Source organism: Microplitis mediator, chromosome 5 (genome assembly GCF_029852145.1).
Source record: "Microplitis mediator isolate UGA2020A chromosome 5, iyMicMedi2.1, whole genome shotgun sequence".
In the NCBI taxonomy this organism is placed as follows: domain Eukaryota; kingdom Metazoa; phylum Arthropoda; class Insecta; order Hymenoptera; family Braconidae; genus Microplitis; species Microplitis mediator.
The window spans coordinates 27642076-27653440 of NC_079973.1; the positions used below are offsets into that span (position 1 = coordinate 27642076).

The 11365-nt window shown below is 27.6% G+C and overlaps 5 protein-coding genes across 10 annotated transcripts; 3 read left to right on the forward strand and 2 right to left on the reverse strand.

Annotated features, from left to right (window-relative positions):
• Positions 1-298: 298 nt before the first annotated feature.
• On the forward strand, positions 299-1714 carry LOC130668939 (MRG/MORF4L-binding protein). The gene is made up of 4 exons (XM_057471493.1): positions 299-488; positions 557-678; positions 751-1117; positions 1187-1714. The coding sequence occupies exons 1-4, from the start codon at positions 386-388 to the stop codon at positions 1342-1344; spliced, it is 750 nt and encodes a 249-aa protein (XP_057327476.1). The 5' UTR covers positions 299-385; the 3' UTR covers positions 1345-1714.
• Positions 1696-2213, reverse strand: LOC130668941 (40S ribosomal protein S28). The gene is made up of 2 exons (XM_057471497.1): positions 1895-2213; positions 1696-1803 (listed from the first exon to the last, which is right to left on the reverse strand). The coding sequence occupies exon 1, from the start codon at positions 2133-2135 to the stop codon at positions 1938-1940; it is 198 nt and encodes a 65-aa protein (XP_057327480.1). The 5' UTR covers positions 2136-2213; the 3' UTR covers positions 1696-1803; positions 1895-1937.
• Positions 2214-2696: 483 nt separating this feature from the next.
• LOC130668933 (stromal membrane-associated protein 1) lies at positions 2697-6316 on the reverse strand. Of its 4 annotated transcripts, none has more exons than XM_057471480.1 (6): positions 5761-6121; positions 5247-5380; positions 4722-5145; positions 4021-4562; positions 3778-3960; positions 2697-3693 (listed from the first exon to the last, which is right to left on the reverse strand). In XM_057471480.1, the coding sequence occupies exons 1-6, from the start codon at positions 5876-5878 to the stop codon at positions 3592-3594; spliced, it is 1503 nt and encodes a 500-aa protein (XP_057327463.1). In that variant the 5' UTR covers positions 5879-6121; the 3' UTR covers positions 2697-3591. The 4 variants fall into 4 exon arrangements, with proteins under 4 accessions (XP_057327463.1, XP_057327464.1, XP_057327462.1 ...); XM_057471481.1 differs by lacking the exon at positions 5761-6121 and adding an exon at positions 6155-6316 and having other exon boundaries at positions 2699-3693; positions 4021-4565; positions 4647-5145; XM_057471479.1 differs by having other exon boundaries at positions 2699-3693; positions 4647-5145.
• A 64-nt stretch (positions 6317-6380) lies between these two features.
• Positions 6381-8792, forward strand: LOC130668940 (anaphase-promoting complex subunit 11). 3 transcript variants are annotated; one of them, XM_057471494.1, is made up of 5 exons: positions 6381-6983; positions 7094-7121; positions 7196-7315; positions 7736-7905; positions 8652-8792. In XM_057471494.1, exons 1-4 carry the CDS (start codon positions 6981-6983, stop codon positions 7849-7851), a joined length of 267 nt encoding a protein of 88 aa, XP_057327477.1. In that variant the 5' UTR covers positions 6381-6980; the 3' UTR covers positions 7852-7905; positions 8652-8792. The 3 variants fall into 3 exon arrangements, with proteins under 3 accessions (XP_057327477.1, XP_057327479.1, XP_057327478.1); XM_057471496.1 differs by having other exon boundaries at positions 6381-6978; XM_057471495.1 differs by having other exon boundaries at positions 6392-6935; positions 7036-7121.
• A 597-nt stretch (positions 8793-9389) lies between these two features.
• On the forward strand, positions 9390-11333 carry LOC130668934 (probable serine/threonine-protein kinase roco9). The gene is made up of 3 exons (XM_057471482.1): positions 9390-10393; positions 10503-10749; positions 10840-11333. The coding sequence occupies exons 1-3, from the start codon at positions 9390-9392 to the stop codon at positions 11152-11154; spliced, it is 1566 nt and encodes a 521-aa protein (XP_057327465.1). The 3' UTR covers positions 11155-11333.
• The last annotated feature ends 32 nt before the right edge of the window (positions 11334-11365 follow it).

Sequence of the window (11365 nt, forward strand, 5' to 3'; positions counted from 1 at the left end):
TAAAAATTCTAATTGGGTTTCTATCTTTGACATAATTTTACAAATTTTTGTTGTTGATTGACAGGATTAAATTAGAAAAAAAATTAAGTAAAGCTGACAAGAAAAAAGAAAGAGCTGTATTGTTGTTTAATAATCAAATCTGAACCCCTCTCGAATCTTGAATCAACTGAGTCAAGTATTTATCATATTGTAGTTTTCTGTTTTTGAAATAGAGGGCTTAAGTCTATATTTATTTAAAATACAAAATTATATCGATAGATGGCAGTGCCTGTTTAATTTTATTTGGCTTGTGTCAAAAAAAGAAAAAAAGAATAAATATTAAAACAACAACATATATGTATATATATATATATTAAACAATAATTTTTATCTAGTGAAAATAATAATGGCAGTTAAAGAAAAATCAAATGAACCAACGGAGGATTTTGAATGGAATGTTGAAAATGAAATTCAACTTTTTTTTGCAATGAATGGTCACAAACCCGTTGGTAATGAATATTAATTTATATTTAGTTAGACAATCAATTTATAGGTTAATTTTATTTATAATATTTAGGTATTCATAAATATTTTCACATGCTGTGTATTTGGGAAAAATTTCGAACAGCTATTAATAAAGATATTTCTTTAAAAGCTATTTGGGATCATTTAGAATCAATGTATGATTTAGTCGCATTGGTATGTATTATTATTATTATTATTTATTTTTAAATAATATTATAAATTAATATATAAATAAAAATTAAATAGGATGACACTGAAGATTTACCATATCTTAGTAGTGAAATAGATTTTACATTACCAGAATCTGATTTTATGGATCTTATGAAAAATAAACAAAAAGACGAAATCGAAAATAAAGCAAAGGATACCAAAGATAAAAGTAAAGATACTAAAAAAGATAAGGAAATTAAAGAAACTCCGAAGCGGGAGGTTATAACGAAAGATCAAAAAACACCAAAAGAAGTGGATAAAAAAAAAGAAGATCCTAAAAAAATTATTAAAGAAGTTGAAATAAAAAAGGAAAAGCAGAGAGAAGTTAAAGAAATAAAAAAAGACAATAAATTGATAAAAAATCGTGGTAAAGGAAAAGAAGAAGCTGATGAACCAACTCCAGGTAATTTGATATAATAATAATAATAATAATAATAATTTCTTATTGTTAATATGATTTCAATTATTATAGTTATTCAAGCAGCGAAAAAAGAGAGAAAAGATTCAGATGCCAGCAGAGAAACTCCTAAACGAGTACCAAAACGACCAACCAGACAAAGTATTGACAATGCCAGTAAAGCATCATCGAGTCCAAGAGATACTCCGCCACCCAAAAGAAGGAGAACATGAACGCATTAAATATAAAAACATCTTCTTTTTTAATAATAAAACTATTATTAATATTATTCTTAATTCTACTTAATGTTTACTACACTATACTCAACCAACTATTCATATTATGTAAATAAATTAATTTTTTTTATATCCAATAATAATAATAATAATAATAATAACTGTTTAAAGAAATGGGTATTAAGTTTAATGAAAAAATAAAAATGAAACAAATTGTTTTTTGCGGTTACCAATCATCAAGTTTTATTATTACATAATTTCGTAGCATTATTTAGTTAAGAAATAATATAATTATAAATTTTAATCAATAATAATTCTTCAAATAGATAAATATTTTTGGATCTTGAGTTTTACAATAAATTGATAACCACATTTTTTTTTTTTTTTTTTAATTTCTCGTGGAAAAAATTGAAGATAAATAGGCGTTCACATGTTGGATGTTATGCTTGCTCTAACCTGAAACATAAAATAATAAAAATATGACAATTATTGCATTGTTAAATTAAATAAAAGGAAAAACAATAAATAAATTTAAAGAAAACAATACCTTTTATACTTCAGTTTATGATTTTTTTCCACGTGAATGATATTTATCTTAATCTTCTGGCTTCACGTTCAGACTCAAGTAAGGTTAGGAGATCACCTTCTCGTACCGGTCCTTTTACATTTCGGATGATTTGACGATTAGTTTCATCCATAAATTCAACTTTAACTTGTGTACATTGTCCTTGTGATCCAGTTCGGCCTAAGATCTTAATTACGCGAGCAGTAACTGATGGTTTATCCATTTTGTTCTTATTTATTCACGTGCTCTTTGATCCAGCAATATCAAAAAGGAAAGGAAGCTTCGATGAAAAATGAAAACCAACGGACCAACGAACGTCATTCAATCAAAGTTATAAAAATGGCGATATCCGGAAATCAGCGCCCCCCCTTGCATTAGCTTGTAGTATATCAACTAATATTTAAAATAACCCGCTAAATAAATTCATTTATAAAATATATTATTTAAATATAATTTATCTATTTTATTATCATGTATTTTATCGTCAAAACTACAAATTATTTATTCTCAACAGATTATCATGCACATTATTAAAATCAATAGAAACTTGCTTTAATATATATATATTTATATATCATTTTTTTTTTTTTAATACTATTTGCACGTAAATTAATAATTAGGCATTTTTTTTATAAATTAATCGATTAAGTAGTAAAAAAATAAATAAGATCATTAAATAAAATATTCGAACATTTCATTCATTTTTGATTTAAAATTTTAAAAACATCCATTAATTTAATGGATAAAAAATATAACATCAACGATTTATAAATAAATTTTTTTTGTATATCATTGTCTGAAATGATGACGTATAGTAAGGCGGATTATCTTAACACATAATTCACGCTCGTAATAAAATATTATTTAAATATTTATTTGCTATAATCGCATTAAATATTTACATTATTAAGTATAGCGCGAAATAGCCTTTTGTTTATAGCAGTGATGGGGATTTTTTTTTTGTTTCACTATTCACTCAGATAATAATTATATATATATAATAGTATATTACACACCGAGGGAAGTAAAGTAAGAAATGTCTCAGATCACATGTAATTGTTGGCCGAGGCGAAGCCGAGGTCAACAAACATGTGATCTGAGGCTTTCTTATTTACTTCCCGAGGAGTGTATACTATTTTTCTCCTCGACGGAGGCGGGAAGCGGCAACTTCGTTTTGCACAGCGGGACGAAAGTTGACGCTTTCCGCCCGGAGGTGAGAAAATTTTTTTTTTCCTGTCAATCAAAAATTTCAAGTTCCCTAGAGACACAGCTGTGTCATCGTAAGCTTATATATATTTTTTTAATATCTTAAATAACATATTCATTATTTTACATATATTTATATAGTTCAAACAAAAAATTATCTAAATTTAAATAAAAATTAATTAAGCTTTTTTTGTTGGATAATTTTTATCTATTATAATTTTGCATTAATTGTGCACTTGTTAAAATTTCAAATAAAAACAGAAAAATATTTTATTGACATCGTTGAATATTTATAATTTTTTATTTGTCGCATATTAAAATATTAACATGCAATTAAAATTTATTATTTTTTAATCAAAATTATACATCAAGTTCAATAAAATGTATCAACGTTTTTTTTTTTTTTTTTTTTTCTTTAATACAATTTTATAAGATTGAATCAATTAACAAGCCGAATTTAATTACATAAATCGTTACTGCCACAAGTTGGTTGAGAGAGTTTGACCAGGGAGTGTAGCAGGTGCTGCTTTCCCTACCAATCCACCCAAGGACATTTGAGACATCTGCTGAGACAACTGTAATATATATTTTTAAAAAATTTATTAATTGTTATTGTTATTATTATAATTATAATTAAAAAAGTTAAAAAAAATTTTTACCTGTGATGGAAAAGTATTATTCGTAGAAGCTTGGTTAGATAAATTAAAGAATGGGTTACTTCCTGGTGATGGCTGAATATTTTGTGTTGTTAACATGTTACTCCATCCATTATTACTTATAATATTAGCTGGTCCCATTTGAACCATCTGTTTATTCATAACAGGCACAACATTACTGTCACCCTGTTACAGTAAAAATTAATTAAAATAATAATAAACAATTAAAATAAATTTAATAAATACCATTTGTGTTTGCACAAGCATCGTTGGGTTTGATAAATTAGCTATTTGATTAATTGGAGCCATTTGTAATCCGCCTCCCAATTGATTAGTGGCTGCTACGAGCCCTATGGGATTCGTTGCTAAATTAATGTGATGATTAGTGATTGCAATACCGTGTTGTGGAGACATGACGCTATGTTGTATCAAAGGAGCCATTACTAAGTTTTGCTGCTGCTGCTGTATTTGTTGTTGCAATGGTTGCTGTTGTTGTTGTTGTTGTTGTTGACCAACTAAATTATTTTGTTGGCCAAACACTCCAACACCTGAGAGTGATTGAGAGAATTGTTGTATTCCAGGCGTTTGTTGGGTGTAAATTCCACTAGAAAGACCATAAACAGGTTGTTGTTGTTGTTGTTGTTGATGTTGTGGAGTTTGCTGAGTACCATAGAGAGCAAGAATACTGTCCTTGGTCATTTTACTTTTTTCTTCTTGTGTTGGTGCCGGTTGATTGAAAAAACTTTCTTCATCAGCTTTACTTGCTTCATTATTACTCAAAGTATTTTCTGCTGAATTACTATTACTATTACTATTACTATTACTATTATTAATATTACTATTATTATTATTATTATTATTATTATTATTACCATTAACAATATTTTCGGCTTTTAATGAAGATGTGAGAGGTGTTGCAGACAAAAATGAAGAGAATATGTCATCACCTGAATTATTTGAATTATTTGTCGTTTTAGCAGATAGACTATCAAGTCCTAATAAATCAAGAGTTGGTGTGCTATTAGATGGTGTCTTTAAAGGAGGTTTCGGACTGATTGAGCTACCGGGCTTTGGCAATTGCGGCATAACTTCCGGTTTTTTAACTAATGGCAATGGATTTTGATCAGCATTAGTTTTAATAGATGATTTTTTTCGCCTTCGTTGTTTTTCAGCTTCTTCATCTAATTCTTTGTCCCAATTAACTTTAGGCATTGTCGGTGGTACCCATTCACGTGCAATATATTTTTTATGTTCATATTTAGCTCGAATAAAACTTTCAAGACTACAATCAGTTTGAGGACGTCTAAAAGTATCTGGTAAATTGGCTTCATATACAGCACGTGCACGAGAATTTCCCATTTGTTGAAGACTCTATAAAATGGATTATTATTATTATTATTGTTGATTATTCAACATTACTACTAGATTAAAACTATTAGTAATAATAATATATGAAATTATTATTTTTTTACCACAACTTGTTCCGGTGTCCAAGTATCCAAATTGACTGATTTAACTTTGCTAATGTGGACTCCAAGATTTCGATGTATACCAGCACATCTGATACAAAGAAATATTCCAAGATTCCAACTGGCCCATCTTGGTCCTTAAATAAATAAATAATATTTTTTTTATTAATTAGTTGAAAAATAATATGACTAATCAATAAGATTATTGTGTAAACGTGTAATCCTGCAATATATTGATGACGTTTATTCGGAATTCATGTGCATATCAACAAAAAAAAAAAAAAAATACAATTTTAACCTATTAAATGCTTATGTATATCTATTTATCTATCTGTTTGTATTGTCTTAATAAAAGTAGGTCATTGAAAAATCAATAAATACTAATCGATTATAAATATTTAATTAAAAAGTTATAATTAATAAATATATTAATCAATGTCTAGTTTTTTTGATAGTAGTTGGTTGGAGTAATTATGTAGATATCGATAGCTTACACATTAAGTTGTCATACACAAACCTTTAGCATCGCAATCTACACAATACTTATTGTCTTCGTCGCGTAGCATTTGTGTAAGAAGATCCTGACACTTATCCTGAATTTGTTTAATTCGCTCCTTTTCTAATCGAGACGTCATTTTAACAGATATAATTATTAACTATATTTAAGTTTTTAAAAATAAATAAGTAAAAAATTATATCTGGTGATATATTATACTCCACGCAACAAGATATCACGAAAACACAAATTTTTTCCAGCCAACAGCTAAAATCAAACCCAAACCCAATCCAGCCAGTCTGCTGTCACTGTGATAAAAGACGCTGACGCTACTGCTTATTTTACTGTATATATATATATATATCTATACTACTGCTTCTGTGTGTGTGTCATTTACACACTCGTAAGCACTTACATATATGTGTATATTATATGATATGTATGTAACTGGTAAGCTCTAAACAAAACTTATCCAGTAGATCCAGTAGAAGCACACATACACACATCACTGAAATTTTAAACACCAGCACACCCAACCAACAGACTATTGAATTATTATAACCCCTTATTTTCTTATTTATTATTAATATTTTTTTTTTAATTCCAATGTGACCGATGCAACTAGATATGGATTATATTTATCAAACTCAAGATGTCACTAATTGTTCTTGTCTTTGACTTGTGCGTCTTGTGTTTTACTGATGATAAAAAATTAAAAACAAAAAAAACCGAGTTCTTATTTACTTATAGTAGAATAAATAACACAATTTACTATTTTTTTTTTGTCACTCGGTTATAATTCAAAACATATAGTCGTGTAGCTATTCTAGATAATTTTTTTAAAAATAAACCGCCGTTTATATATTTTCCGCGTACTTTTTTTTATTTCTTATTACCGCCACGCTGCAAGAACGCCAATGTTACTTTACTATTTATTGTTGTTGTTGTTAAGGATGTGTGTATACATGTACGGTTGTTAACATTTGTTAGAAAACGAGAAAACAATAAACAAAAACTGAAAAACAAAAAAAAGATAGAGAGATAACTTGAGAATACAACAAAAAGAGACGAGTATCGGCGTACTTAATAATACAAGTACAATTGTATTGTCCGTTTCATCGGTAAAAAAAAAACATGATTTTGTTTTTTAAATAATAAATTATAATTAAACTTAATTGATGAATAAATAATAAAGGGTAATTTTTTTTCTTTAATCAAGTGTAAGCAGTGAAATTAAATGTATGGTAAAGTTTTATGTTTTTTGAATTGTCAAAATTTTAACCTTTATTGTATCAGTATCATTTTAGTTTTGTTTTTTCATATTAAATAAATTTGAATACTCATAATACTAAAGATAACAAATATGAAAGTTACTATTAAAAGTAAGTTAATTTTTTTAACATTGTTTTTTATTTTATTTAAATATATAAAATAATATAATTAATTTTTATTTTAGGCTGGACTGGTGTTTCTACTTGGAGATGGATTGCTAATGATGATAATTGTGGAATTTGTCGAATGCCTTTTGATGCAAGTTGTCCCGATTGTAAAACTCCTGGTGATGATTGTCCTTTAGGTAAATATAATAATAATCGACATTCATTTTTAAAAATATTTTCTTTTCAAAAGTAATTATTTAAAATAATATTAATAATTAGTTGTTGAAATTTTTTTTTTCCACAACATAATGAGTAAATGAATAATAAGTAAATTTTAATATAATATATTCGTACAGTTTATACAAAAATTAAAATGAAATTACTGGACTTGCGCAAAGTAAATTTATAAGCATAAAATATCGATCGTTGATGAGTGAACTTCTCCCACACGTTTATGAATCGGCATCATCATTGTATAACTTGACTCGCTGACACGATAGCTTCTATTATTATAACATGTCTAGTTTTTGATTTTTTATTTATTATTTATTATTCAATGTGTAATATTGATTATGTCAATAGTAAAAATAAATTTTTTTAACTTTTTTAACACATAGTATGGGGACAGTGCTCGCATTGTTTTCACATTCACTGTATCATGAAGTGGTTACACTCCCAACAAACCAGCAGCCTATGTCCAATGTGCCGCCAGGAATGGAAATTCAAAGAATAAATAAACATAATAATAATTATTATTATATTTTAACATCAACAATAGTTTAAGCAGGTAAGATAATTTATTTAGTTTAGAAAAAAATAAAATAATAAATATTATTATTTAAATATATTATGTGCATCAACAACAACAAGTTGATTTTAAAATTATTTATTATATTTAAGTGAGCAGTACAACATGTTATTATAAAACTGTGAGAATAAGAAACAAGAGTTAAATATATTAAAAGGTAAAATATAAATGTATGGAAAGGGAGAATGTGGAACCCTCTCTCTATTATACATTATAGTATAGTGGATATCTCATGATTCTCCCCACCACTTGTTCCACCATATTTTTTCTTATGCTTTTTTCTGTCTTCCCGGTCACGCGGTTGGTCGTTGGTCGACGACCACAGGTTACTCTCTCACGCGATACTACTATACGTTAGCTAGCTAATTCCTTGCTATACATATTATAATACCACATCCTACAGTCTATCGTCATCGTTATCACCCGCACTTTTTACTCTCTCATCATCGTCATTATTCTCAACACAACAACAACAACAACACTAGTATTACTACGACTACTACTACTACTTATAGAGTACAAAAAATCAACTAAATGAGTGAGTGAGTGAGAGTACTTGTTGTACTCTGTATTATAAGTTTAATTTAGTTGAGACTTGATTTACTTGATAAACCTATTGCAATTGTCGATAGCGTCGTGGCTATATCAAGATACATATATATATATATATATACAAATATTATGTACTGAAAATATATGTATACACTTCTCTTGATTTGTTGTAGAAAAGAGAAAGAAAAAAAAAAAAAAGAGAGTCACGTGAGTAGCTTAGACGTGCAAAAGATATTTGTAGGAGAATCAGAGATTGTAAATTCAGTCTACTGCTGCTGCTGTTGATGACGATTCACCGTTAACGTGTAATATAACAATAAAAAATAAAACAAAAACATTTTTTTAATATTGTTATATAAATTACCACGTAAAATTTTACAAATCATAGAATATTGTGTGCTTTAAATAATAATAAAAAAATGCTTTTAGCATAAAAATATCATTCATACAAATATACTAACGTAATTAATAATATTTTAAATAATCACAAAATTTTTTTTTTTAAATACAGTACCGTAAAGTTTTATATTAAATCTATTTAATGTCAGTGATTGTACATTGAAATTTTAACTCTAGTAAGATTGTGTAGGAGGGATATAAGAGAAAAAATAAATAAATAAACAAGTAAATGTATGCCTATAAAAGAGGGTGATAAAAAACAGTGAAAATAATGCTGAAAATGAATAAAAAAAATAAAGATAAAAGAATGGTAATTTTTTTTTTAAGCTAATAACAATAATAATTATTATCAAAATTTTAATGAATCTTTTATGTGACAATGTACAGTATGAAGGATTATAAATATCAAATTTGAATTACGGTATAACTTAAAATGATTAATAAATTAATTGAAAGAGATAAAAAAAAAAGATAATAATAAGAAAAAGGTGTAACTGAGTATTGCTACAATTATGAAACTTGCATCAATGCAGCAGCGACCACATGCACCTCCAGTACCTCCGAGGCCAAGCAGACAAGTTGTTGCAGAGGCCCTCAAGAGATCATCTGCTAGATTAACTTTCCCAACGCGTCAAGCTCCACCGCCTCCAACTAACGTACGACCCTGGCAGCAATCGGATTATTCTTCAAATAACGATATTGAGTCTGTTGAAAAAAATCTTAATGTTGTCTACGATTCTATAAAAGAAGCTAACCAAGAAAAGTCTCATCAATCAAATAATAATAATAATAATAATAATAATGAATCCAATAGTAAATTAACAACGGAAACTTTTTTAAATACAAATGAAATTAACAAAAATAATATAAACAATAAAGATTTAAATGTAGCTACTAATAATCAAAACCACAGCAATAATAATAATAATAATAATAATTATGAAAATATAATAATTTCAAATAATCAAGAGTGTAAATCAATAGGTGTGAGTACAATAACTCGAGGTAGTATTTCACCTATTGCAATAGATAAATTCGAAAATAGTAATTTACACACCGAGTTAACAAGTAGAGAGAATGCGCGCAAGATATTTTATGGAGCGATTTCTAATAATGAACTTAGCAAGTTACCTGATTCTCTCATAAAAACAACAACAACATTAACAAAGGTTGTAGTTTCAACTGAAAATGACGTGAAATCACAATTTTCAAAAAATAAACATCTTATAGAAAATTCATTGACATCCAGTGCCTTGACTGTTTTAAATGATGATGGCACAACAATTGTTGTTATTGAAAAACCAAATGATGATATAAAATCCGTTAACAGCGAAGATGATAAAAATAATATTCATCATAAAGATTGGTTAGAAGCAGGGATTCGTTATTCATCTACTAAAATAACTCTACCTGCAGATGATGATTCAATAAACAACGAAATTTTAACTTGTTCGACACATCATAATTTTATTTTTAATAAATTTAGTAAGACAAGACCTGAAAGTAATTTTACCAGGTACTTGTTTGTATATCAGTGTTATAAATATATACACAAATATTATTTTTTTTTAATTTTATTGCTTTATAATATTAAATAATGGAGAAAAAATTTTAATTTGTTACAGTATATATGATAAAATAGCAATGTCTTCCCTTCAAGGACTACCTCCTTTGCCTCGAAGCCTAAGTGGATTATATCTTAATGAAGAATTTAGAGAAACAAATGAACCGCCTCCACCACCTTTGAGATCTTCAAGTAAAACATCTAAAGTAGGAAAAACAATACAGTCATCAAATTCCAGGCCTTCACCTTCACCTGGACGACAACTCACCACTTTGGATTCACAGCTGGCGATTCTCAGAAAAGAAATGGTATTAGTTAACATTTAAAATGTTTTATTGTTATTATTATTATTATTATTATTATTATTATTATTATTATCATCTTATTATCGATTAAAGTTTGGACTGCGGCAATTAGATCTTTCATTACTATCCCAGTTATGGTCACTCAACGAATCAATTCAAGAATTTCGGCAACTAGTTCAGGAACACGATGAAAGAGTCCCTTCACCGTCTCCTAGCAGTGAAGAAGGTGATGATGGTTATGGAAATCATATACAAGTACCTTCACGTAGACCACCGTCTCTCCATCATCATCATCATCATCACCATTATTCGTCTCATCACCATCATCGACCACCCAGACCACCGAGACCTTTGCGACCACTCGGTAGCGATGAATCGCCCTCCAGTGAAGAATATGGAGCGGTTTAATGATAAATTATTATTATTTTTAATTAAAACATTATTGTTTTTTTAATTTTTCTAAATTAAACTCTGATTTCTTGGTATTTAATATATTATAAACAGTTCATGTTAAATGTCAATAGATATATTTTTCATGTGAATTTTATATATTCAACATTTTTAAAATATAAATTACTGTAGAGAAATGAATGTTTTTTTTTTTTTTAAATCTATAATT

Excerpts from the sequence above, each read along its gene's own strand:
- LOC130668934 (XM_057471482.1), top strand. The coding sequence starts at position 9,390 with ATGAAACTTGCATCAATGCAGCAGCGACCACATGCACCTCCAGTACCT. Across the intron at positions 10,394-10,502 it reads CCTGAAAGTAATTTTACCAG|TATATATGATAAAATAGCAA; the intron begins GTACTTGTTTGT and ends AATTTGTTACAG. Across the intron at positions 10,750-10,839 it reads CGATTCTCAGAAAAGAAATG|TTTGGACTGCGGCAATTAGA; the intron begins GTATTAGTTAAC and ends TATCGATTAAAG.
- LOC130668941 (XM_057471497.1), bottom strand. The coding sequence starts at position 2,135 with ATGGATAAACCATCAGTTACTGCTCGCGTAATTAAGATCTTAGGCCGA.
- LOC130668940 (XM_057471494.1), top strand. Across the intron at positions 7,122-7,195 it reads TATGAAAGTTACTATTAAAA|GCTGGACTGGTGTTTCTACT; the intron begins GTAAGTTAATTT and ends TTTTTATTTTAG. Across the intron at positions 7,316-7,735 it reads TGGTGATGATTGTCCTTTAG|TATGGGGACAGTGCTCGCAT; the intron begins GTAAATATAATA and ends TTTAACACATAG.
- LOC130668933 (XM_057471478.1), bottom strand. The coding sequence starts at position 5,878 with ATGACGTCTCGATTAGAAAAGGAGCGAATTAAACAAATTCAGGATAAG. Across the intron at positions 5,381-5,760 it reads TGTAGATTGCGATGCTAAAG|GACCAAGATGGGCCAGTTGG; the intron begins GTTTGTGTATGA and ends TATTTATTTAAG. Across the intron at positions 4,566-4,646 it reads AGCCGAAAATATTGTTAATG|CAGAAAATACTTTGAGTAAT; the intron begins GTAATAATAATA and ends ATAGTAATTCAG.
- LOC130668939 (XM_057471493.1), top strand. The coding sequence starts at position 386 with ATGGCAGTTAAAGAAAAATCAAATGAACCAACGGAGGATTTTGAATGG. Across the intron at positions 489-556 it reads GAATGGTCACAAACCCGTTG|GTATTCATAAATATTTTCAC; the intron begins GTAATGAATATT and ends TATAATATTTAG. Across the intron at positions 1,118-1,186 it reads AGCTGATGAACCAACTCCAG|TTATTCAAGCAGCGAAAAAA; the intron begins GTAATTTGATAT and ends CAATTATTATAG.